This window comes from Meriones unguiculatus, chromosome 8 (assembly GCF_030254825.1).
Source record: "Meriones unguiculatus strain TT.TT164.6M chromosome 8, Bangor_MerUng_6.1, whole genome shotgun sequence".
Taxonomy (NCBI): Eukaryota; Metazoa; Chordata; class Mammalia; order Rodentia; family Muridae; genus Meriones; species Meriones unguiculatus.
Genome location: NC_083356.1, coordinates 1,737,991 through 1,764,968, shown reverse-complemented (window position 1 = coordinate 1,764,968; position 26,978 = coordinate 1,737,991). Strand labels below are relative to the sequence as shown.

At 54.8% G+C, this 26,978-nt stretch overlaps 1 protein-coding gene and 1 pseudogene across 1 annotated transcript; both read right to left on the bottom strand.

Annotated features, from left to right (window-relative positions):
• Positions 1-2,667: 2,667 nt before the first annotated feature.
• On the bottom strand, positions 2,668-10,406 carry Krt71 (keratin 71). The gene is made up of 9 exons (XM_021628264.2): positions 9,865-10,406; positions 7,942-8,156; positions 6,948-7,008; positions 6,447-6,542; positions 5,991-6,155; positions 5,681-5,806; positions 4,285-4,505; positions 4,160-4,194; positions 2,668-3,397 (listed from the first exon to the last, which is right to left on the bottom strand). Exons 1-9 carry the CDS (start codon positions 10,306-10,308, stop codon positions 3,195-3,197), a joined length of 1,566 nt encoding a protein of 521 aa, XP_021483939.2. The 5' UTR covers positions 10,309-10,406; the 3' UTR covers positions 2,668-3,194.
• Positions 10,407-19,879: 9,473 nt separating this feature from the next.
• On the bottom strand, positions 19,880-26,570 carry LOC110566744 (keratin, type II cytoskeletal 74-like; annotated as a pseudogene).
• Between the last annotated feature and the right edge of the window lie 408 nt (positions 26,571-26,978).

Below are 26,978 nucleotides of genomic sequence, written 5' to 3'. Positions count from 1 at the left end.
GTCACTCAGCGTCACTGAGGCACTGTCAACGGCTCCTGCTGTTTCCTCTGTCCTGTCCAGTTCCCAGAGCATGCTCCAGCTCTGGGGAAGGGCTCAGCTATCCGAACACCCCCACACGGAAACTTCATGCGCAGTGAGGAAGCTTAAAGAGAGACTTCGGGTCCTGAGCCTGAAAACCCTCCGCCAGATCCTTCCTTCTCACCCAGGCTTTGGCAGAACCTGAGTTCAGCTCCCAACAGCCAATCTGTGTCTCTTGATACCTGAAACATCCGATACTCTCTTCTTGTGTTGAGAAGCACCTGGATTCACACGCATATACCACACACACACACACACACACACACACACACACACACACACACACTTTTTAAAAATAAAATAAGCCTTTTAAAAAGCAATAGCTTCCTAGATCCAGCCAGACTCAGGGACTATGTCAGTACGAGACCACAGATTCCTATGTACACTGAAGTCTGGGGATTAATCAAACTCCAATTGTCTCTGATCGACCTAAACGCTTATCAGAAGTCCTCAGCACCAGTGCAGGGAGCAGCATGGAAGCTGCTCCAGTATTTTGTACCCTAGTGCGATCACTGGCCCCCAGGACCTGCTTGAACTAGGATACCAGCACCAGACCAACCCCCGACAGAACAGAGTTCTGTTCTGGGTTCCTCACTCTGGGGTTCCCCAGGCTCCGTTCCACACTTGTCACCTCCACACTGCCCTTCAGACTCCAGGGCCTAAACTTGTGACCGACAGCCAGCACAGGCCGACTCCACAGACATCTGTTAACAGGCCAAGGTGACTCCACTCCCTGCCTAGCTTTCTTTTGTTTTCCTCTCCCTTTCTTTGTCTTCTTTCTTTCTTTCTTTCTTTCTTTCTTTCTTTCTTTCTTTCTTTCTTTCTTTTTTTCTTCTCTCTCTCTCTTTCTTTCTCTCTCTCTCTCACCTATACAACCGAGGCTGGCCTCAAACTCCTGATCTTCCTGTTTCAGGTTTCCCAGTCCTTGACTATCTGTTCCTGGTGTGTGTGTGTGTGTGTGTGTGTGTGTGTGTGTGTGTGTGTAGACCAGAGGTCAACTTCAGGTGTGTTCCTCAATCTCCACTAATTTTTAAAGTCTCTAACTCAGCGGTTCTCAGCCTCTTGCCACTGCAGACCTTTAATCCAGTTCCTGGTGTTGTGGTGGCCTCCAATCATAAAAATTGCTTTGTTGCTATTTCATAACTGTGATTTTGCTTCTGTTGTAAACTAAAATGTAAATATCAGCTAGGCAACCTCTAAGGGGTCGTGACCCACAGATTGAGAACAGCTGCCTACTGAAGTTGCTGAGTAGACCCTGTCACTAGTCCTTTGTCCCAAACTGTCCAAGCCCCACCTGGGCTGTTATGCAGCCAGGCATCCAGTGCTGGGACTCGCTGTGGGACCCCTGGCTGTATCCTGTGGCTCTGAGAAATAGGCTCAGAACCCAGGATACTCTGCTTACCAAGAAAGCTCCCATGAGCCCTCGGGCATAAAGGGACAATGATGGGATTCTTTACTCCCTCCCCAGATCCGATCGGTAAATTACCGGTGCCCGGAGAAGCTCTCCCCACCCTAAGTCTGAGACCCATTAGAGGCTCTTGACTGGAAATTTCTCTTACGTCTCATTTTATCCCTTAATGTTGTGAAGGTGGTGAAGACACAAAACAGCAGGTGTGTAAAGGAAATTGCAGGGTCTCTCTCTCTCTCTGCGACACACACACACACACACACACACACACACACACACACACACACCTTACCAGCCAAGGACTCTAACTTGAAGGCCGCCTCCTATACGGAGGACTTTCCAGATTGGCTCCGCAGCCTTGCTCCAAACCACAGTCACTACTTTGAACACTGGACCAGATTGCCCAACCCACTCAGCCTTTCTCTGCTCTCCCGCATACCCCCTCTCCATCCCAGCCCCGTACCTCCAACCTTCTGGGTAACCAACCCTGCCTGGCCCCAAACAGCACCATTAAATGGTTATCCTGCAAACAAATGTTTTCCACAGACTTCACGGGCTCTGGCTCTCCATGGCCCGCAAACACGCTACCCCTCAGCTGCCTCCGTCCCTCTCCAGCCACACAGTTGGCCTAGGGAGTCTGTCTGTCTGCCCGCCAAGCTCTCCTCCTCCATACAAGAGTGACCACTCCACAGGAGTGACCATCGTGGCATCAGCCAACAGGAGCGTGCCCTAGGAGGTGCCGACTCCAGCCTCAGTTTCCAGGGAGAGCTGCCTGCTCCATCTTGGCACAAAGCCGGGGATGTGGAGTCCCACCAGCTCCCCTCTCCCAGGAGGCTTAGCACAGTGAAGAGCAGGGCAGTGGCAGACACCTGCCTGCTGCCAGGAAAGACCCCAGGAGTCAGAGTTCCTGCCAGGAACAGCCACAGACCTGGGGCACAGACACCCTCCTGCCCTCAGCTCCTCCTCCTTCCAGACTGCTCTCTGTATCCCCCATCTGCAGCCCCAGGGAGGAGCCGTCCTCTGCCCAGTGTGCTCACACTGTTCAGTTCTACTCCACAGAGAACACTGTTGCCCAATCAACCCACAGGGGCACGCTTGCACGTGACTGTATTTGTGCCATGTGTATGCCTGTTCACATGAGCTTGACCTACGCTCACTCTGAATACTCGGAGACTAAGCCATCAGATTGCACTGTTTATTGTGGATGCAACAGGGAGGGCTTTAAAGAATACAAGAGAAGCCACGGGCGTCCCCTTTCCTCTGGTTCTGGGTGCAGGAAAGTGAAGCCGGAGTCCCGCTATTCTGAGTGGTCCCACTCAAAATGAGGCTGCCGGGGATGGGTGGCCTGGGCACCCTTAGTCGGTTCTCTGTTAGTCTTCCTTTGGGCATAGCTAGCTCCTGTCATAGGCAGGAGCTCAGATAAAAGCTCAGCAGATGACAAAGCCCAGATGGAGACCCAAGAGGCCAGGCAGTATGGTGAGGACGAAGGCAAAGGCTGGACCTGAGCTGAAGCTGGGAACCGCCTGGGGTCTGTCAGAGCTGCACCACACATGGCAGCCCAGAGCTACCCAGGCTCAGAACGCTGGAGGGAGAAGGACATTGGCAGAAGACAAATCCAGGGGCCCGGGGGTGAAACAAGGGAGTAGGAGGGGGGACAGTAGGCTGGGGAGCAGAGCGCCTGAGGGAGAAAGGCCACAGGAAGCCTTCTCTACCGGCCGCCTTTCTTGGAGGGGGTGCTCAGGTTGGAGCCCTTCGTTAGGGTATCCTTGTAGTCGCTGGCACTGCCTCGGCTCCTGCTCTCCCCACCACGGACGCTGCACACTCCAGAAATGCAGCTGGTGCTGTTGGCCACGTAGCCACCACTCACTGTGCTGGGCCGGAAGCCGCTGCCACTGGTGCTGCTGATAATGGCTGCAGGGAAGAGTTAGATTCAGACCCACTCAGGCGGAGCCAAGGAGGGGGCTCTCCTTCCCCCCAAGGCAGATAGGGCTCTGTGAGAACTTGACCATAGTCATTTCCTTACCCTGGGGAGACTGTTCCAAAGACCCCTCCCCCGAGCTCCCCACGTGTCAACTTACTCACTGTGGCTGCACTAAGAGTCAAGCCCCATCGCCCTCAACCAGGTACCCGTGTGCCCACGTGTCTTGGGCACCCACCACTGCCCCAACCTCTTTCTCCTGCTGGCTCCCCGCAGATGGCAATCCAGATCCCAGATCCAGCCCTGCCAGCTTGCAGTGCCCCTCTTGCAGTTTCTTCACCCTCCCTAAATCCCCAGCGCAGATCTGACTGTAACTGCAAACCCAGCCTTGAAAGCCTAACCCACACCCTACGCAAACACATCATTTTCTTAGAATTCGTCTTTTGTTTCCCCATCTCCTAAGGCAGAGGCTCTCCCTTATTGCCACCCACCATCTCCTGTGGCAGAGGCTATCCCTCACTGCCATTCCCCATCTCCTGAGGCAGAGGCTAGCCCTCGCTGCCACCCCCCAGGAGGCAGAGTGATGAAGATGAGAGGGTCCTGGGATAACAGGAAGTTAGGAGACCTGCCCTCATGCTCCCTGGCCTCAGACTTTCCTTCCTGCTTCTCAGAGCCCTCATCTAGAGGAACGGGTGTGTGGAGTCCCTTCCACTGTGCACTGCCCATGACTCAGGTCCCGGCCCACAGGTACTCACAGATGCTGACTGGAGAAGGGTACTCTCCTGACATCCTATTAAAGAGAAAGGTACAAATACAGTTAGAAGGGGCATCCCACCGCATCCTCCAAGCACGGGCAGCCCAGCTGACACAGTCCGCTCACCTGCACTCCTCGCTCTCCAGCAGCTTGCGGTAGGTGGCGATCTCCATGTCCAGCGCCAGCTTCAGGCTCATCAGCTCCTGGTACTCACGCAGCATCCGCGCCAGCTCCTCCTTGGCCTGGTGCAGGGCGCCTTCCAGCTCGTCCAGCTTGGCCCGGGCGTCCTTGAGGGCGCTGTCTCCTCGCTGCTCAGCGTCAGCGATGGCTGTCTCCAGGTTAGCAGCCTACGCATGGAAGTCGAGAAGTTAGAAAACTGGAGGAGGCGTGGGCGTTATCTGCAGCCAAACCCCTCATATAAGCTCCGTTGGATGCCCACCACACTTCTGCTCAGGCTGGAAGGGGTCGTCAAGCCCTCCCGGATCTCAGCCGTGTGCCTGTTCCCAGATGCCTGTGGGGGGGGGAGCATGCTCCCTACCCTCTGGAGACCATAGCCACTTCGGGGTGCACAGACACTGGTTGCCAGGCTGCACAGTGAGGAAGCAAGAGGCTTTCTATTCTTGATTGGCTTAGGGCCTGAGAGGAGCGGAATTACAAGAAAATGTGCTAGAATCCAGCAGCTAGAAGCAGTGACAGCTCCTGCCCAGACACACAGCCTACAGACGAGGGTCACAGCAAGGAGATTCCCCAGGAATGACAATTATTTGCCGGGTGCTCACTGTGTGCCCGGGACCACCGCCCCTGTGTGCCCGGCACCTCCACCCTGGGTGCCCAGCACCTCTCTCTGCTCAGCACTCCATGCCTCCTTTCATTTGACCCACCTGTGAAGGAAGCAGGGGTGGCTTACACACGTGGCCACAGAATTGTGTTGAAGCCCATGGGAAGAACATGGGGTGAGGTCAGCCACGAACCCCACAGCCCCTCTCATCTGGCACACAGAGAACGGGGCTTTGTAGGGATTAGAGCTGATGGGACTGTAGGTACTGCTGTCGTTTCCTTCTCTGGGCAGCTCTGTCCACAGCTGCTAATGTGAGGCTAACTGCTGTGTTAGTTCTTTCCTGGCCCCCCCCCCCCCCGAGTCCACCTTTCCTTTTCGGCCATTTCAGTGTCATTTACTAAGCTACTGCTATGTGTAGCTTCAGCTCAAGCAGCTGAGGGGCGTGGACTCCTTTCAGCCCGGGGAGCTGAGGGGTCAGGCAACTGTCCAGGAGGAACTGCCAAAAGCTGCAGACAGATGGGGGAGCACAGCCTGGGGGAGGAGGCCACAGCCCAGCCTGTAAGCCAGGGCAGGCTTCCGGAGGGAAGGCGCTTGGAGAGAGTAGGAAAGAGAGGTCCCCAGAGACGCCCAAGAGCTGGAAGCAGGGGCCTCACTGGCGTCTTCTCTCGGTGCTGGAGCCACCTGGGAAGCTCACACGCCCCCCACTGGGTGCACTGCCCCTGGCCTAGGGCCAGGGTCCCTCACCTGCTTCTTGGCATTCTCGATCTCTGAGCGGAGTCTCTGGATGAACCGGGTCAGCTCGGTGATTTCATTCTTGGTGTTTTTGAGGTCATCCCCATGTCGGCCAGCTGCCAGCTGCAGCTCCTGGAACTGGAAATTCCAAAGCACAGAGATGGGTAAGGGTGATAGCATGGTGTCTGTGAGGCCCCCACATCCCTAAGTGAAGGGTTCTGGCACGGGGGCATGGCGGACTCTGGTCTTGGCATTGTCACTCATCAGCCTTCACACCACTGTCACCCTATCTGCCACCCCCGGCCCAGCCTCAGCGCCTCACCTTGGTCTGGTACAGGGCCTCGGCCTCGGCCTTGCTCTTCAGGGCGATCTCCTCGTACTGGGCTCGGACCTCGTCAATGATGCTGTCCAGGTCCAGCTGCCGGTTGTTGTCCATGGAGAGGATGACGGACATGTCGCTGATGTGGGACTGGATCTGAGCCATCTCCTGCAGGGAGCACGGGCAGGAGAGTACATCAGTTGACCACTGTCCGGTTCTAGCGGTGCCACTAGGGCCTGGCACACAAGGTTGTCAGCTTCATGTGCAAAGAGAATGCCCGGCTGGGCCCTAGGCAGAGTCTGCAGCCGTGCAGTGAGGCCTTGGGGTAGAGAGGGGCTCTCAGGAATGACATGTGGGGTACATGGCTGACCTGGGTACCTTCCTCATAGCTGGCTTCTGTGACTCTCCCAGGCCCTCAGACACTGGCCACCCTGAAGAATGGGGTGTCAAGGGACTTACAGCTTCGAAGAGACACTTGAAGAATTTGATGTCCTGGTCCATGGAGTCCACCTTGGCCTGCAGCTCCACCTTGTTGGCATAAGCCGCGTCCACATCCTGAAAGAACACCCAGAGATCCATGATCACCTCATGGTGCCATCTGGAAGGTGACACTCAGCCCAGCCCAGCTGCCTGGCTGGAAGAAGGAGACACTCTCTTCCCCTGTGTGGCTCCTGAGAAAGGAGGTGAAGGCCCCATCTCCCACCACCAGCAGGAATGTGGTTGCCCCACAGAAAGCGTTTCTCAGCCAGGCTACTGGGAAAGTCCTCTACAGCATCTGTGCTGGGAAGCCCCTCACGCTGATTCATCCCACCATCCTCCCTGCCTCTTCATTCCTTTCCCCTGGACATCGTGGTCCCCAGTCCCTAGTGGTTATTTCCTCCCATGTGGGGATGGCAGCAGAGCATGCTGAAAGGCTCAGCCTCTCTGGCCAGATGCTGGCCTCAGGTCTGTCCTCCTCACCTTCTTCAGCAGCACAAATTCATTCTCCGCAGCTGTCCGTCGGTTGATCTCCTCCTCATACCTGTGGAAAGACCAGGGATGTGAGCTTATATCCATTACCAAGAGCCCTGATGTTCCCAGGGGAGACCCTGAGTGCACAGATGAATGCCAGCCAGTGGGGCACAGAAAATTAAAGGGCCAGCCAAGCAAGGAAGGCTTCCTGGGGGAGAGGATGGTGGCCAAGTTTGGAAAAAGCAGAGGAAGCATGTGGAGTTACTGGCCTCCAGGGAACCTGGGAGGGTACAGGAAGCAAGCCACCTCACACCAAATGCAAGCTGTGCCTCAGGCTCCCGGGAGTTGGAAGCTCTGAGAATGTGTAATGGTTGCCCATTGTCAGCCCCAAGCCAGAGCTGCCCAGCTGCTTGGACGTTTGTCCCCAGTGTCTAGACTGACACTGAGCACATTTGTACTGGCTGGTTGACACAAGCTAGTTGTCAGAGAGGGGGGAGCCTCAGCTGAGGAAATGCCTCCATGAGATCCAGCTGTAAGGCATTGCTCAGTTAGCAATCAATGGGGGAGGCCCTGCCCATAGTGGGCGGAGCCATCCCTGAGCTGGTGGTCCTGGGTTCTGTAAGAAAACAGGCTGAGCAAGCCGTGAGGAGCAGGCCAGTAAGCAGCACCCTCCATGGCTTTTGCCTCAGCTCCTGCTCTAGGCTCCTGCCCTGCCTGAGTTCCTGTCCTGACTGATGAACAGCAATTCGGAGGTGTGAGCCAAGCAAACCCTTTCCTCTCCAACTTGTGTTTTGTCTCAGCAGTAGAGACCTAAAGCTAGCTAACTAACTAACTAACTAACCAGCTAACTAACTAACTAAGACAACATTCCAGCTTTCTGACATGGTGACTGCTTGCTATGGCCTAGAACACCAGTCTCCACCTCCGAAACTTGGAAGCCAAACTTCCCAATCCCTTCAGAGGGACGGCCCGCTGCCCTGCCACGGGCTCTCTCCCCACTCACTTCTTCTTGTAGTCCTCCACCACGTCACGCACGTTCCTCAGCTCGGAGTCCAGCCTCACCCTGTCCCCAGAGAGCGTCTCCAGCTGCTTCCGCATGTTGCTGATGTAGCCCTCGAGGATGGGCTCCAGGTTGTTCTTGCAGTTGCTCAGGTCCAGCTGCTGCAGCAGCTCCCACTTGGTCTCCAGCACCTGGTTCTGCTGCTCCAGGAAGCGCACCTGGAACCCAGACCCAGCTGCTGTTGAGCCCACAGAATTCACCCTACGTGTCACGAAAGGTCCGTTATGCTCAGCACTCTGGCTGCCTTTTTCTTTACCCCTCTACAGCTGTGAGAGGTGGGCAAATGGCTAACCGTGATGCATGGAATAAAAACTGGGGCAGGAAGACGTTCAGCTTCTTTCTAAGGTCTGAAGGTTTAGTTAAAGGCAGAACTCAGAACTAAACCCAGACAAGCGTCCTTTCACTGTGGGGATCCAACCAGCCACTGACGCCAAGGTAGAGTGAGGCGTGAGCACCCTGACAGGGCAGAACAGGGCCAAGCTGGGTGCGTCTGTCCGGAAAGGCCACCGGCTCTGCAGATGAGGCCCACCCGCACCTGATGCCCTCCGTGTCAAAGTGCAGAGACCAGGGCATTCTGGGCATTTCAAATTCCCACACCAGGGTCCTGTCTCCTCTCACAGATGCCATCTCCCTTCTCCAAGCAGCTTTCATAGTCAGGGAAGACAGTGGACAGGCAGACAGAGCCTGACCCTCACCAGACCAGGGAACTCCCTGGAAAGCACTGGCACGTACCCTCCTACCTGGCTCTGGGGAGCAGTTTTTAAAAACTGGCTTCCTCCCCGGTGCCTGTGAGCACAGGCATGTTTAAGCAAGGCTGCGTACACAGCACGTGGGAAGGCCACATGGAACTCTGCACTGAGGTGAGACTGTGCACTCTGCTGCTGGTCTCTAGCACGTCATCCAGCTCCTGGCTGGGTTGAACCCACCCTGGCTTCTTCCTGAGCCCAGTGCTAACCTCACCCAGGACACCATAGTCCCAGCACACCACTAGACATGGCCAGGTCGCCAATGGGACTGGGCATCTCCCCTCTGCCCGAGGTTGAGAGGTTGTGGTTCTCCTGGGACCAAAGCTCCTCAACAGCTGACCAGGCTCTGGGTCTCCTCACGCACCAGGAAGTTCTGAGGCTCCCATCAGGTCTTGTCCAGGTCTGAGTTTCCTCTGTTCCTCAGAACCCTTCCCCAGAGACAACAGCTGCCATTTGGGGAGGACTTAGTCCCGGCCAGGCATACTGCCAAGACCTTTGCATGAGCTTTCTTTCTAAACTGACACAAGCCCGGGAGGAAGGCAATGGTTTCCACCCCAGAGGTAAGGACACAACAACCCAGAGGAAACAAGTGATTTCCCCACAGAGCCTGCCAACCCTGACTCCAGAGCTCCTCTGCCCCTACCTTGAAGGGGTAGTGACCCTTGACCACCAAACAAACACCCACAGTGGAGACACCCTTTAGCCCAAAGGGCCTGAGGTGCCCACGTACCCACTCATGCCCTGATCCACAGCCAGGACTGGGGTTCGAGGTCAGCGTGCCTAAGAAGAAGATAGGTGTTCTGCACCCTGAGGCTGATTCTCTCCCCGTGGCCTGTGTGACCATGAGGCTTAGCAGTGGTACCACATCCCCAGAGCAAGGCCCGTATCTGTTCCCCAGAGTTTCCTGTGGGTAGCCCTGAAAGCCTGTGCCAGCAGGAACTGCCGGTGTTTTCCCTCCGGACTACAGAGCATCTTTTACAAGATGCTAAGAGACAGAATGTACCGTCCCGGTGTGCTGGAAGTGTACCCAACTTCAACACCTCTTGAGGACCTGAAGAAACAGCTCCAAGAGGAGGAGAGGAGAGCTGCTCCCGGGCAGTCCGCTGCCCAGCTGGCTCACCTTGTCGATGAAGGAGGCGAACTTGTTGTTCAGGGCCTTGATCTGCTCCCGCTCCTGGGCGCGCACCTTCTGGATCTCGGGGTCCAGCTCCACATTGAGGGGGGCCAGGAGACTTTCGTTGACTGTGACCTGGTGGATGCCTCCAGGTGGGCACACAGTGGGGCACACAGGCCCCAGGGCCACACTGCCAAAGATGCTGCCAGCGAAGCCGCTGGCTCGGTTCCGGCCAAATCCAAAACCTCCGTTCTTCCCGCTGCCACTGGCCATGTTGAGGGTGATGCTCCGGGCCCCTCCCAGGCTGTAGAGACTCCGGCTGCTGAAGCCCCCGCTGAGCCCTTTGCCCCCTGCCCGGTAGGAGGAGGCGCTGCCCCCAGACAGCACTGCCGAGCAGCCGCTGAAGCCCCTGCTGCCGGCTCCAGACTTGCAGGTGAATTGGCGGCTCATGTTGGAGTTGGAGGTGGGTACAGGTGCAGGAGGAAGGCAGATCCTGAAGGCTGGACTGGCTGTGGTGAGAACCAGCAGGTGCCTTTATATACGCGTGGCATGGGGCTGGCAGATGGGCAGTGGAGGGCTTAATTCGTGGGTTTGGCTTGCCTAGGAGCAAGAAGTCATTTTCTCCGTGCTGAGCCAGAGATCGGCCTCCCTGCCCCTGAGACAACATGAAACTGTGGGATTGCTGTGCTTGCAAACTTTGCTCAGGTAATTTGGGTCTTATCTAATTAACCCGCTGTAATAAGGTAATTTGCCCCAGGCCACAGCCTCCTCAGGGGAATGTCGGTGGCCTTCTAACGTGTCTCTCAGATCTATCTCTGCAGTTGGCTCTCTTGCAGGGGTTCAGAAGGCAGAGGTGGTCTGGACGTTTTGGACAGAGCAGGCCACTAAGTACAGTGACCAAGGACTCTACCACAGCTGGGTCCTCTGTCCTAGAAAGGGGGATCCCGGCCAGGCAGCCATTCTCCCCAGGCCTCCTGCAGACATAAGCCATGGAGAGAAGCGTCTCTTTTGGAGGACTAGGGTGTCAGGACCCTATCTTTAGCAAGGGACCTGAGCAGCCCAGGCCACAATAGCTAGGAGCTCATGACCGCCATGTGCATATTACACTTCCTGGAGAGCTGGAAAATCCCCCACGGCACCCTTAAGGGACAGGCCTTGTGGCCACGGGAGAAAATGAAAAGGCAAGAGTGAGGAGTTTGGTGGGGATTCAACTGCAGTAGGTAGAGAGGATTGACATGGTCTGGGGAGGTCAAAGCCATGGGCGCTCTGTTTTGTCATGCCCCTCTCTCTCCTGCCATGTGTACCTGCTTGTAAGGGCAGGAACCAGCGGACAGCCATGCGCCCTAACTGCAGCTCCTGCTGCCCAGGCCGGAGAAGTGAGGAACCTGGGTGGAAGGCCAGACTTCACAACACTAAGGCCAGAAAGCCCGTGGGAGGACTGCTCTACAGCCGTGCGCCACAATGGGTTTGTTTGCTGTGTGCTCCCAGTGGCTCTGTCTGTGTTCCCTCCATCCCGGGTCAGTGGCTCCCATGATGGGCCCCAGTTTCCTCAGTGATCACCCCGTTTAGCCCATGGCTACCTCACGCCTGGAGAATGGCCTCCCTCAAAGTCCCTGCCAAGGGCCCACCGTGAGCTGAGGTTCTTAGCTGAGTAGGATCCTAAAGGGAGAGAAATCTGGACACAGGATGGGCAGGGGCTCTGTCTGGCTTCACTGGGCAAGGGATGCACTCTCTCCCCTCCCCTGTTTTCCTTTCCATCCCCTCATGCCATACTGTGCTCATTGCTGGTATGAAAAGAGCGTTTCCTCCACCCCTTCGCTCCCTGTCTTGCCTCCATCCTCCATCCATTCTCTCCACACACCATTTCTTATTCTCTCACACTCTACCCTCTACTCCTGGGTCTTCCTGGACCGAAACAGCGGGCTCTGAGCTTGGCTCCCTTCTCTCAGTCCCAGGCATGCTCTTGGATGCATGATCAGACAGTGGCTATGGAAGCAACTTCCTCAGTGCTCCTCTGACGGCCGCATCATCCTAGCTTCCTTTTGTGAGGGCAACAGAGTGTCTCTAGACCAGAGAGACACCCAGCATGCCCCTCTCCCTTCCTGCCTCCTCTGTCCCTGTCTTTAGCCTCCTCTGAGTGCCCACAGTATGTCTGTGTGATTCTGAAGGGCTTTTCAGTGCCCACAGAGTGCAGCTCTGGCACAGAATCCCTGCCAATGCCATACACAGTCCCCAGACATACACCCCTTCTCAGCCAGAAGTGTCCTTCATCCTCTGCTCTTGCCCACCAACTGTTCCTTGATTTTCCCTGTCCTCCCATGGATGCCTCATCCTCTGGCCTCATGGTGAGGGTCTATGAGCCAGTGATGTCCCCTTCGGTGGACTCCTTGCAGCCCAAGATCAGCCCCCTCCCAGTAGGCAGCCCCTTGCTGGAGACGCAGTAAACACAGAGATGGAAGGTTGGGATTTTGTCTACCTGGGATGGCACCAGTGGCCTGGACCCCAGGGACCAGTTTCTGCCCCACCACTCTATTCGGCCTCTCTGGTCTCAGCTTCTCCCGGGGAGAACGGGACACGAGATCAGTGCGGGGTGGCAGGCGCTGCACGTGTTATTCCCCAGGAAGTGGTCCCCAAGGCCTGAAACATCCCTGATATCCAGTAACCGGTGCTGGCGGCTAGAGAGCCAGAGGCCGGGCCTGCCTCCCCTCCGTCCTCTCCAGCTGGCATCTTTATCAGCACATTCCCACACAATGGCATCAGGTGCTGAGGACAGGGAAGGGGTGGTGACCCTACAAGCCCCAGCCTCTCCCAGACCACTGATGATCCCAGAAAATTGACCATTACAAAGAACAATAATAATAAAACTCAGTAGGAAGCACTTTGTAGCCGTTATATCACATCTATTGGTGTCCATGAACTTAGCAAGTATTTGTTGGACACATAACCAACTTCTGATGGAGATGGTCCAAAGTACCCTGCCCCCAAAGAGCTTATTCTCACTGTCCCCACAGAGGCAAGTGTCCCTGAGAGAAACAGCTCAGTAGATTATTACCAAGTCATTTACACAGTGGTGTGAATTAGTCAATCAGATACTGGCCATTAGGAATGAAACGCCCAGTGTTGTTGATGAGGATGATAATAGAGGAGGAAGCCAGAGAGCTGGACCACCCACAGGAAGGGTGGGCCCAGATGGGCACCTGGGATGTCTACCTTTTGCTAGAGGGGAAAGGGAGGGAGCAAAGAAAACCAGAATGGAGTTCACCAAGAGTCCAAAGGATCTGCCTTTGCCCCTGCGTTAGTGAGAGCTAGAGAGAATGGGGGGGGGGAGCCAGACCCCCTGCTGTGGGGTCCTATGGTCTTGGATGGAGGCTTCACCCACCTGTCCCCATGCAGGTGTCTGTCTGTGGGACAACTGACTTCTGAGTGATGCTCTGCCATCCATGCGTGTCTTACGGACACAGCATTGCTCACCTGTAAAACGGGGAAGGGGAAAGACAACTATGAGGTCGTAAAATCAAACCCTGAAGATAGCAGGAAGATCTGGCTTGGACATCCAAGGAAAAGGCCTGTGCCTTATCCGTTCAGCTTTCTCTGCGAAGCTCTTGGTTTTATACTCAGTTCTCTTGTTTACTTGAGTGAAGTGTAGTTTTCTCTGCATCTCTGCTTCCACATGTGTGGTGACAGTCGTGTTTGTGCCCCATGGCTTTGGGTGGTGTGTTTGCTGTGCCTTTCCAGAGGTCTTGGGTCAGTAAGTCTCTTAAGAGACAATCTCTGAGGGAGACATGAGTCCGTGAGATGCAGCTTCATCATTAGAAAAGGAAAGAGCAAAGAGGCAAAGCTTGGGAGACTGAATGTGTGCTGCTGCCTGCAGAAGAGGCTTGGGGTTCAATCTTTCAAGGAAAGAAGGGTTGAACTGGCTGTTCTGAGAAGTCGGGAAGCAGCCCAGGATGGTGAGACACGGGTCATTTGTGAGGAAAAGACCCACTAGGCTGAGGTGCTTGTGGATGGAGGGTGACCGTGGGTAGAGAACATCCAGATCTGGGGCTGTGCATGGGGCAAGGGAGCCCGAGAGAGCCTAGACAGCATGTGTGTGCGGAGGCAGAATCTGTTCCTGTGTGGGTGGGGTTGGGGGTGGGAGCGGCCAGAGGCACCAGGGCAGGGGCAGGTGGGTCTCTGAGCAAAGTAATTATCTCCAAAATTAGAGAAAATGAGCTGGGCTATTTGGATGACATCAGCTGAGGCCCTCCAGCCCTCCTGGGCTGAAGGACCAGGTTGTGAGTATGTCGTAGGTGAATCCCCAAAAGTGGTCTCACCCTGAGTCAGCTGGGCCAGCTGCCATCCCTGGACACTTGGCCACAGTCAGACCACTTGAGGGCAGGAGAGGTGCTCAGCCGCTTTGGCACTCAAGGCCAGATGTGAGCTCACCCCGAGGAGCTGGGTATGAAGGACAGGGAATGTTCTGGTGACAGCTCTGCTCCCAGAGCCTTGCACTGTGAGAAGTGGCATTCAGGCCTGCTCTGGCTCCTGCCACCTCCATCAGCTCTCTGGCCAGGAACTTCCATTGAGCATACTTGACCCGCTCCATCTTTTCCTCACCCCACACCTCTGACAGAGTGTGTCGACTTGGGACTCGGAAGGAACGTGTCATAGTCTCACCCGGGCCACTCATGGCCTACCTAACAGTGGGTAGGCCTTCTGCCTTCCTCTGCCTCTGTTTCTACATCCCTAAGGATGGGGACACCAACGTCTGTTCCACCTCCTCCCCGAGGAGGTGCCTTGTAAATAATAAGGATGAAGATGACCGTGACTTGCTGGCTAACCCTTAGTCAGGCTCATGCTGTAAGCGCCTCACATAGGAATTCTTTTAATCCCTGCCACAGTCCTGAAGGCCGGCACTATTATTACCCGCTTCTCAAATGAGACAGTAATGCCCAAGGAAGTTAGGCAACTTCCTCGAGGTGGCACAGCGGGTGAGGAGCTGCACGGTTGCTTGGCTGCTGGTGGCGAGGCTGCCGCCAGTGACCTGGGCCTCTCGTAGCCTGGCTGTCTGTACCATGGATGCCTGGAGCAGACGCTTGCCCTCTGGGCCCCTGGGCCCAGCTCTCACCTCCCAGAGCCTCCGCGTTGCCTAACTCTCGACCTGCAGTGGTAAACACCCAGCTATTTGGATCCCGTCCCTCCATGCCTAAGCACCTGTCTCAGCTCCGATGTCTCAGTTCATCACTTTTCAGTGTCTTCTTGCTCAGTAATAGCCCTGGCGTGGGAGGCAGAGGCTCCAGCTGGTAACAGGGGGAGGCAATCGTGCATCCTTCCATCCAGCATCCCTGAGACCATGAAAGCAGGAGAGGGTTGAGAAGCTGCCCCTTCCCAGATGACTCACTCAGCATTTGTCAGCACGGCCTCTCCATGACAGGCATCTACCATACACAGGGACAGAGGAAGACAGCCCGCCTCGGGGACTGTTCATCTCTGCTGAAGCCTGAAAGGAGAGAAGGTTCCAGCGGTGCTTGGAGCCTGTGCTCACCTTAGCTGGCTGCCATGTGGGTTGAGAATTTCAGCCACAGTGGACCTTAAATGCCTGACCCAAAGGGCTGGGAAGGCAGAGCAGTGAACAAAGTGCTTGCCGTACAAATTCAGATCGTGATCATCCTCACAGAAACCAGGCCTGGTGAGATGTACCTGCGACCCACAGCACTGGGGGCCGGAGACAGCAGGATCCTAAGGGCTTGCTGGTCAATCAGTCTAGCTAAATCCAACTGATGGACTCCAAGTTCAAGGAGATGATGGATGGATGGACAGATGGAAGGATGGATAGGTAGATAGACAGACAGATAGATAGATAGATAGATAGATAGATAGATGACAGATAGATAGATAGATAGATAGATAGATAGATAGATAGATAGATAGATAGATAGTGTGGAGAGCAATAGACAGATACCTGAACTTGAACTATGGCCTCCACATATGTGTGCCAACCTGTACACACACACACAGACTCACATGTGCACAGGCACACACACATCCTAGTACGAGCTCCGGGGCAGAGGCCACAGTTCTGGCTGATGAGAGAAATCTGGTAGTTGTCAGCTTCTTCTGACCACCTCAGCTCACATTCATCAAGGCGAAGGCGGGCACTGGGCTCCTACCTGTCCTCCAAAGCCTGAGACCCAGGCAGCCAGCTAACCAAGCCAGTGATCTGGTGATCCGGTGATCCGGTGATCTGGTAAGGGAACCTGAGGCTGCCTCACCTGGCCGTAGCCAGTGTCCTGGCTGTCAGTGACTAGCTTGCCCTGCCCTAGGCCAGTTGAATAGAGGGCACCTAGTCCGTGTGTCCTAGCGGCCCTCGGCGGTCCATGGTCTACGCCAGATGGGCTTTAATGAATGGCGGGAGACCGGGGGACTTCTGTGACAGCTTCTCTGGCCTCTTTGCCGTAACACTCCCACGATCAGGTCGGAGTTTCATTGAAATGGAATCTGTTGACCATAAAACTAACCATTTTGGTGAACAACTAAGTGATGTTTTTATGACCCCTGTGACATAGACCTGTGCCTAGTTTCAAAACATTTCCTCACCCCCAAAGGAAGCCAGCACCCACTGCCAGCAACCCCCTCCTCCCCATTTCCGCCTATCCGGATGTCCGAGTCTAGACACTTCCTATGAACAGCTCACGCAATGGGAGGACCCAGCTTTCCTTTTTCCTTTTCTTTTTTTCTTCTTTTATTTAGCAATGATTTTTCTCCCCTAGGAGTCACTCACATTGTAACAGATAGTGCTACAGTGTTTCTTTTCATGGATTAAAACAAAACAAAACAAAACCCATGTAAGTATATACTGAGCCTCAGTCTTAGCTCTTCATTCACAGATGGATGTTTGGCTGTTTTGGATGGTACTGCTCTGAGCTCCATTCTATATACTGTTGAAATATCTGATTTCGGTTCCTTTCCATGTGTCTCTAGGAGTGGACTTACTGGCACATGGCAATCCTCATCTTTATTTTATTATTTTGCATGTATGAGTGTTTGCTCTGTGTGTATGTATGTGTACCACATGCATGCCTGGTGCCTTCTGAGGTCAGAAGAGGACCATGGACCCCCTGGAACGGGAGTACGGGTGGTTCTGAGCCTCCATGTGGATGCTGGGAATTGAACCTGGGTCTTTTGCAAGAGTAGCAAGTGCTGTTAACCGCTGAGCCAACTCTCCATCCCCGCCAGGGCCATACAGAGACTCTAACCTCTGTGCCAAGCTTAATGGCACATGCCCCTAAACCCAGTTCTTGGGAGGCAAAGGCAGACAGATCTCTGGCTAGCCTGGTCAACATAGAGAGTTCCAGGCTAGCTAGGGCTGCGTACTGAGGTCCTGTCTCAAAACAAAGCCAAAAGCACGAAAAGTTTCAGCTTCTCCACATCCTTACCAACGTCTGTTATTTCCTTATATACTAATATATTTAATAATATAGTTGTCTTATAAAGTGTAAATTGTGGGTTTGATCCCTCCTTTCCACAAAGTCTAATTATGTTGAGCATGTTTTCAGGTGCTCACTGGCCGTGTGTATACTTTCTTTAGATGAAAATCCAGTGAAGTCCTTTGCACACTTCTTTTTTTTAAGAAATTATGATTTTTAACTGCGGGGAGGGTTGTGCATGTGGACGCAGGTGCGTGAAGAGGCCAGAGGCTTTGGGCCCCAAAAGCTGGAATCACAGGTGGTTGTGAACCACCTGATGTGGTGCTGGGAATCGAATCTGGGTCCTCGGAAGAGTGGTATGTGCTCCTAACTGCTGGGCCATCTCACAGCCCCTTTGCTCCTTCCTTTGCTAGGCTGTCCTTGTCCTGTTGAGTCACAAGAGTTCCGCTCTGGTCAGAGCACCAGGCCCTGGCTAGAAACGAGTCATAAGTATTTTTCTCCATCTGCAGGTTGCCTTTATCCTTATTTTCTCACCTACCCGCAAGGTTTTCGTGGCTGGAGAGAGGGGCCTTACTGTTTACCTCAAGGTGGCCTCAAACTCACGATCCTCTTACATCAGCCTCTCAAACATAACACACACCATCACGCCTGGCTCCTCCCACTTTCTCCGTAGTGTGAGATGTATAGCAGTGTCCTGTGCCCTGAAGTGCTCCCCGAAGAGGGAGAGGGGAGACCGTGAGGCTCGGAGAATCTTGAAACTTATCAGACCCAGAGAGCACAGAAAGTTCCAACAGCCTCAAGGCCACCCGCAGTTATCACAGGAGTAAGCTGTCACTGAGGAGAGATGCCTGTCCTGTGGGACTGCCCGCGGCTGGGCAGGGAGCTCCAGAGGCCCGGCTCTCCTGGCCCAGCACCCACGCTGGCGTGGGCTTTTGGTGACTTAGCCATGCTCCTGCATGTAACTCCTCCCTTGTGCTCCTGCTGGAGCTCCCTGCAAACCTACTGGTTCACTAAGATGGACTCGCTTTTTTGGTCTGTCATCAGTGCCCGACCTGGGCTGAGATGTTTGCTCACACCTCCCCAGGAAGTGTGAACTATTAACTTGGCCCAAAGCCCTACCACAATGCTGGCCGTAGTGGTTCACACCTATAATCCCAGTGCTTGAAGAAGGTAGAGAGTCATGAGTTTAAGGCCAGCCTGGGCTACAGAGGCCAGCCTGGGCTACAGAGGTCTTGTCTCAAATAAGACACAACAAAATAAAACAAAACAACCTCTTTTAATTGTTTTTAAACTTTCATGATTCCCAGGAGTTTATCTATTTTGTCTCATCTACCCCTGATCCCAGAGTTACACAAATCTCCCCTTCCTCTGAGAGTTCTGTGGCTTTAACTGCTACATTTGTGTGTTGCATACATTTGATTCATTTTGTAGATGATGTGAGAGACACAAGCACATCGCTTGGAGTATTTCTACCTCCCCAGAACGCAGCCTGAAGTGACTTTCCCAGCAGTCCCCGGGGCTGGCTGCCAGCTACCCAACAGGGCTGTGCAAATGGAAGGAGGGTCACGTTGTCTCTAGACGGGGACGATTGGAGAGATCGACAGAGTGGCGGATGTGCACCTCTGACACTGCTCAGAGGCAGCTTGTTGCACATACAGCAGAAATTTAGAGTCCTTAGGTCATGCAAGGGAGGGGAAGACTGTGCCAGTCTTAAGAATACCCCACTGTAAGCCAGGACCTGCTGGGCAGGACCAGAGACAGGTGACGTCTGCCTGCTGGACTTACGGCAATGACACTGTAGAGTCGGGAAGTCCTGGAGATCACAGCCCCAGAGAGAGGACCAAGGGCTGAGCATAGCCACAGTCCCCACAAATGCCAGAATCATCTGCTGCCTTACTGAGGACCGTGACCTTGACATCCCTTCCCTAAGGAGGTGACCATCGTGACATTCCAGTGAGAAGTCATCAACCCCGCTGCCTGCCAGGCCTGAGCTGGCTCACAGGGGTGTGACGCGGGCTAGGTCAGCCACTCTGAGGAGCAGCTTCCCTGCGCGTCCCGCAGGTGTGACCTGTGCATCTCCTGCAGGACTAGGTGACAATCAGGGGCAACACATGCAGGGTTCCTGACCACCTGGCACATAGTAGGTGCTTGGCGGGCGGAAGTGGCCGTTATTGACACCACACTCGGTGGTAAAAGGGCTGTGAGTCTCTTCCGCGTGGTCTGCGAAGAGGACCCACGAACTTGTAGGTTCTCCTGATCAATCTAGTCACTGGACATGGCCTCACTGATGGGACAGAGAAGGCTGCTGGAGTCCCACCTTCTGAGAAGGGCAGAAATCTAGACCACTGAGACTCGTGCTCCTCTTTTCTCCCCACTGCCTTCCTCTTCCCTTTCTGGATGAGTATCGCCTCCTTCGCTCAAGAAGGCCCAGGGGGCTGGAGCTTCCAAAGCCTCCTGAGAGCTGAAGGCAAGAAAAGTCAGAAGCCCGCATGAGACCACCGACAGCTGACCCTGTCAATCAGAGCTTGAAGTGGGTAGTGGATAGTCCGTGTGCTAGAGGAAGTCCTAAGACTCAGGGCTGGAGGCTTCAAGCGTGACAGGCATCTCTGGGCTTATCAAGTGGCCTTCCTGGCCAGGGTACCCACAGAAACACTCTTGTCCTGGGAGTGCCTGAGGTCTCCTGCTCTTGATCCTTCAGGCTTGGCTTGGATCTTTTGAGAGGTGCTGGGACCGCCAGCCACATGGCCAGCCCCAGAGTCAGAGCTCCGGGAGCTTGGGTGACAACCGTGGGAACCGTAGCTGCTGCTGCTGACGGCTGAGGAAGAAGAGCCTAGAGCCAGTGTCTGTCAGCCAGTGTCAACTGTGGTAACTGCTGTCTCCCTCTGTGGAAGTCGAAGCACATAGACGAGGTGGTGAACGGGACCCTGTCGGGTGCAGAATGGGCGATGGGACGGCATAGAACAGGTGCCTGCCGTCTGGGATGCCCTGGGGAACTGACCACCCCCAAGCCTGTCTCTAGTCAGCAGGACCCAGGGAAGGAGGAACTGACAGACAAGGGTGTGACTTTCAATCACTTTTTCTAGGGGACAAAAGGTGGAAAGTGCTGCTGACTGTCACAGGACAACTGGAAGCTTTCAGGTGAGGTAAGATCCCAGTTAGTACAGCACTGTGTCCCAGGCCCTGGCTTCCTCGGCCCAGCCCAGCCCCAGGGTACTCACATCACTCACAGAGGATGGGTTCTCACCAGACATCCTGCAATACAGAAAGGTAAAGGATAAGACCATTCAGGAGGCTGAGGCCAGAGGCTCACCATGGGTTTCAGGCCAGCCTGGGATACAGAGAGAGAACCTGTTTTGTTCTTTTAGCAACACAGGAAGGTGCAAATCTCCGCTCTGCAGATGATGCCCCTCCAGCCCCACCTGCTCCCCCCACCCTCCAGCAGCTTGTGGCAGGTGGTGATCTCCACGTCCAGCACCAGCTTCACACTCAACAGCTCCTGGTGCTCGCACAGCACCTGCGCCAGCTCCTCCTTGGCCTGCTCCTGCCTCCAGGCAGCCCAGCCTCTCTGTGCCTGTGTTCGCTTGCCACCCACCTGCTTCTCCACGCTCGCGATATCATGGCAGATCCTCCGGATAAGCTGGGCCAGCGTAGCATCACCCCTGGTGTGTCGGGCTGTCCCCATGGCAGCCGGCCGCCAGCTGCAGCTCCTGGATCTAGTATCCCAGAGGAGGAAGATGGTGATGAGACTAAGGACCAGTCCTGGGAGGCCACACCTATCCCAAGGAGCTTGATGTGATCCTGAAGCAGAAGTGGTGAAGCCAGAACCAAGAGGCCCTTCCAACTCTGACCAAGAACCCCACTCTTTTCAGGCAGAACCTGCATGGCCCTCCCTCCTGCTTGTTTTCCATCCTGAGCCTGTCCCAGGGTAGGCAGGGAAGGGTGTAGTTCCCATTCTTTAAGCACTCTCCAGTGTGAGCATTCTGACCCCTCTTCGTTCACCATCCTGTATTCGGAGAGGGCTATTCTAGAGGCCCAGCTTGGCTCTGCTCCTGGCATTGCAGAGGCAGCCCCGTGCTTCTGAGGCCCACTCTTCCCTGCAGTACCTTCCCCGGTTCCAGTCAGAGGGAAGGAAGTCTGGTGGGTGTGTGTCTTTAGAAGAGGTTACAGACAGGACCAGGGTAAGGTAGGAGGAGTGGGGTATGATGGGAAGACTGGGGTAGGGCGGGAGGACCAGGGTAGGGCAGGAGAACCAGTGGCTGTCCTCTACCTGTGTCCAGTACTTCAGGACAGAGGAAGTGGCATGCTCGTGGTCAGGAACAGGGGTCAGGAGGCGGTAGTGAGATTGAACTGCACCTGCCATCCTTCCTTGGTGGGTCACTACTTTAAATTGGGTGTGTCCCCCAAAGGCCCATGTGTTCCTAGCTTGGACCCAGCATGGCTCTATTGGGGGAAAGTCCTAGAAAAGAGTGCGTCACCACAGAGTGCCCTTGAAGGAGCTCTTGGGACCCGCGGCATTCGGCCTCTCCCCTTTCTCCTCTGCTTCCTGGAGGCTGTGAAGGGAGCTGCCCCCTCTGCCATGGGCTCCCACTGTGACGTGCTGTGCTTCCCCAAGGCCGAGAATCTACGGCCTGAAACCCCTGCAACACTGACCAAAGCAAACCTCCACCTCACGCTCCCCAGCTCATCTCCTCACCATTTTGTTACAGAAGTGGCAAGTTGGCACACGGATTTCACGACTGTGAAAACGGAGGTGAGAGCAGGAGCACTAGAGGCTTTTGCTCACCACCTTGTCAATTACTCAGTTTTCTTAGAATTCCGGCTTGCTCTCAAGGTCTTCTGATACCCCATGTGAAGCAGAAAGGAGCTTTCTGTTCTCTCCTCACCAGGATCTGCTCACCCACCACTATGCTGTGCTGTGACCTCCTTTCCTGTGTCACTGTACCGTGCCCATGAGTGCATCTGCTTTACAACAGGAGCCTGTCTCTGCCTCCTGAAGAGCTAGCCACCTCTAGGATTTGTTCGTCCACACTAATTTCATGGCTGAGACGCCTTTGGATGGAATATAACAAGCTGCAGCCTTTCTGTGATGTTTCCCAAGAAGGAAAGAGGCTCCTCCTCCCCTGTCAGCACCCACCTTGGTCTGGTACAATGCCTCAGCTTCTGCCTTCCTCGAAGTGGCCATGGACCTTGGCCATGATGCTGTCCAGGTACAGATCCCAATTGTTGTTCATGGACAGAAATCAGAGGTCTCACTTGCGTGAGTCTGGAGCTGGGCAATCTCCTGGATGGGGGATGGAAATGGAGTCAGCCCCTCAGCCCCTCCCCTCTTCTCCATCCAGCTTCTGTGATCTCTGACAGAGCAGGTCACACTTGAGGGTGCAAGCACCTTTATCTAGGGTGGTCATACACCCCTCAGATGCAGCTCTGGGCTGGAGAGGGGCAGCAGTGTGGGGAAGGGTGTGTCCTCCTGCGTCGTGTAGACACTTGAGAAATGTGATGTCTTTGTCCAGAGACTGCACTTTGGCTTGAAGTACCACCTTGACTGTGTAGGCTGTGTCTGCATGCTGCCGAGAGGCCCCCATAACATCATCAATACATCCATCTGTCATTGCACCAACCCCTGCCTCTGCTGCTGCCCTGTCCTGTCGCCAGATGCTGATACAGTCAGTCAACATTGACTTTTCTCAGACTGACTGAGCCTTTGGGACAGAGGAAGGGCACAGGGACCAGTCTTCCACCGCTTCACCTACAGGACACTTGGCCCAGAGAGGCGTGTGCATTTCCTCAGGCCACTCGGGATTCTCTCCTGTCCCTTTCTATTCAGTTTCTGGCTGTATGTCTTTCCTCTCCAACTTGCTGGAAGACCTAACTCTGGTCCTAACCAAACCCAGCCCCATCCCTCTACAGGTATCCTGGATGAAGTCCAGGTTTGCTTAGGATACAGGTGTGGGAGACACCAGAGCCCGGATCAGAGCTTCTGGTCTGACCTTCTTAAGCAGCACAAAGTGGTTCTTCACTGCTGTGCATAAGGTAATCTCTATCTCATACCTGTGGGGAAGGAGAGATATGGCCAGGATTCTATCTGGCAGCGAACCTCCTGTTTCAACTACAAGACAAGCCCTGGGGCTTCTGGGATCTGTGGATATTGTGATCCGAGTGTTACATGTGCCCACAGACTCACATGTTTGCACACTTGGTCCACAGGAAGCTTCTAGTCAAGGCTGCCATGTGCCTGAGGGGCAGGGCTGAGGAGTTAAAGCTCACCCCTACTTCTGGCCTCTGCTCTCTGCCTCTTGGTTGGCACCATGCAATGAGCCACTGCCACAGGGGCCCATGACCATAGAGCTGCCAGCTGATATGCGCTCCCAGCCAGGAAGGACCGTATCCCCTCAGACCATGAGCCAAAGTAAACCTCTCCTTTCTTACGGTGCTTCCTGCCGAGCTTGGGTATCAGCAACTAGGAAGGAAATGGATATGCCAGAAGTGAGTGTCAAGAAGCCAGTGGTGTTCGTCAGAAGGCCTTGGATTTTGTCATCACATCCCAGGAAACACCCAACTGCCTATATAACATCCCTAGCAGCAACTGAAGCATCCAGAAGACCAGTGAGCCCAGGAACCTATCACCCTGGGAAGCTGTTACCAGAGGGTGGGTATACCCCCCCATAGCCAGAGCCCACATGACCTGACCTTCTGACCCTGGAGCTTTGGGCTTTGGTACATGACCCAGGAACCTCTGGCGGCCGGGTCACCTTTTCTCATAGTCCTCCACCGCGTCCCGCATGCCCCTCAGCTCTGAGTCCAGCCGTACTCTGTCCCCAGACAGTGTATCCAGCTGCTTTTGCAGGCTGCTGATGTGGGCCTCATACACAGGCTCCAGGTTCTTCCTGCAGTTGCTCAGGTCCAGCTGCTGCAGCAGCTCCCACTTGGTCTCCAGCACCTGGTTCTGCTGCTCCAGGAAGCGCACCTGGAACCCAGACCCACAGACACCTGGAGCCCAGACCCACAGCCACCTGGAGCCCAGACCCACACCACCTGGAGCCCAGACCCACAGCCATCTGGAGCCCAGACCCATACCACCTGGAATCCAGACCCAAAGACACCTGGAGCCCAGACCCACAGACACCTGGAGCCTAGACCCATACCACCTAGAGCCCAGACCCACACCACCTGGAACCCAGACCCATAGACACCTGGAGCCCAGACCCATACCACATGGAACCCAGACCCAAAGACACCTGGAGCCCAGACCCACAGACACCTGGAGCCTAGACCCATACCACCTGGAGCCCAGACCCACAGACACCTGGAGCCCAGACCCACAGCCACCTGGACCCAGACCCACAGCCATCTGGAGCCCAGACCCATACCACCTGGAGCCCAGACCCACAGACACCTGAGCCCACCCCACACCACCTGGAACCCAGACCCACACCACCTGAAACCACACGGGTAACATCACACCCCACAGAGGTACGACGCTGACTTCCCAAGAGAAGGTGCGTTTTCTAACATCGCGGGGCTGAGCCCTGACTGTGTGCCCTTGGATATTGACAAGTGCTCCTTCCCAGTGTTCTGGGTGCCACCCCTGCCCCCTCCATCACTGAGCACTTGCCCAGGGGGCAGCATCCTAACTTCTGTGGCCTGACCCTGGAACAGGAGACATTCTCCCTCAGGTCTCAGTGTGTCTTCTGTACTGTGACCCTGACCTCTGGCTTGCACTTGACTCTCCCCGCCGTTCCTGTCCTTTAAAACAAACAAACAAAAACTGCACACACACACCCCACTATCGGACCTTTAGAAACTCAGCACTTTTCTCAAAATAAGGCTACCTCTATCTAATTTCCCACCTTTTCTCTAAAGGTCTGGAAAGAGCCAAACCTCATTTATTGCCCATTCTGAGCCCTTTGTAAACATGAGGGTCCCAGCCGGGCGCCGTCACATCAGTCCATCCATCCATATGGCCCAGCAAACAGGAGAGGCTCCCGCTGTGGTCTCAGTATGTCTTCCTGGAAGACTCACCTGTTGATGAAGGAGGTGAACTTATTGTTCAGGGCATTGATGTGCTCCTGCGCACGTACCTTCTGGATCTCGGGTCCAGCTCCACATTCTGGGGGGCCAGGAGGCTCTTGACAATGACATGGTGGGTGCTCCAATCAGACACACAGATGGACAAAGGGGCCCCAGAGCCACACTGCCACACTGTTGGTGAAGCCACTGGCTGGGCCCCCTCCACACCCAGAGTCATGCGCAAAGCTGTGCCCTGTGGCCTGAGTGCTGCCACCTGCCATGTTGGAGGAACAACACTCATCCCCTCCAAGACTGTAGCGGCTCCTGCTGCTGAAGCCAGCCCCAGCCTTGCGGCCAGTTGCCTGCTAGAAGCCACGCTGCCCACGGGGTTCCTTGGCACCACGCAGAAGGCTCACTGAAGTTGCCCTTGTCTCTGCCAGACCTGGAGTTCAGCTGCCAACTCACGGTAGAGAGGATAACGTGACGGCGCTGGGGGAACGTGGTAGCACAGGACTGGGGCACGAGAGGGCTGCCTCCTTTTGCCCCTGCCGAGCCCAGAACACCAGAAAAGGGCGTCTCTCCTCCACCTCCTTCCCTAGCTAAAGGCAAGGTCTCCAAGCCTTTGAGCAACAAAGCCCCTTTGCTAGAAGGTGGAAATGCTGCCCTTGCACACCATAGTGGTCTAATTTGGAGTTTATCTGGCCCCTCATTAGGGACCTATGGAGTTATCCCTTGCAGCAATCTCTTACCTTTATCTTTCCAATGGTGCCTCCTTCCTCCTTATCTACCAACAAGGCACAGGGGAAATGCTTGCCTTCATCCAAAGAAAGGTCTTCTGAGCACTCCAGGCTTTTCCTCCAAAAGACCCGTCTCCTGTCACCTGATCTTCATGAGGAGTAAGGTCCTGAGAAAGGAGATGGCTCCATCCTCACAGGTCTATATTGATGAAAGAAAGAAAGAAAGAAAGAAAGAAAGAAAGAAAGAAAGAAAGAAAGAAAGAAAGAAAGAAAGAAAGAAAGAGAGAAAGAGAGAGAGGAAGAGAGAGAGGAAGAGAGAGAGAGAGGAAGGAAGGAAGGAAGGAAGGAAGGAAGGAAGGAAGAAAAAAGGTCCATGAAGTCACCATTTGGGTTATGCTAAGGACCACAGCTGTCCTGCAATAAACAGACCTCAAGACAGGGTAGAAATGAGAGCCAGCACCAGTCTGACCCCTGTGCGAGCACTGTGCAGGCTTTCTGTGTCGAGCAGGCAGCGCCTGGCTTAGGGTGACTTTAAAGGTCCACTTTCACCAGTGACAACCATCTCCCGCAGCCGCCATTTTGTCCACTGGGATTTCTCTCCTGGCTGAGGTTCCCTGTCTTCCCTGAGATCTCTGGCAGGACCAGACAGCAGCTGACCTCCAGCTGTGTGAACACATCCTGGCTAAAGTTAATCAGAGGCTTCCAGGGCACTGGTCTGTCAATTCCCCGACCCCTTCCCCAGCTGCCGGATATTAGGACAGAAGATATCAGCCCTTGGGGACAGGGAGGTCTGGTGGAATGGGCTCTTCTTGAAGTATCTCAAAACAAAGTATCTGGTGGCCATCTCGGTGTGGAGTCCTATCCATCCTCTATGAGTGTGCCAGGGACGGGTGGCAAGCTCTGATCAGGCAGAGAGTGGTGGAGAGCTTCCCCTATGGAGAAGGCTATGGGAGAGCAGGACAAGCTTGGG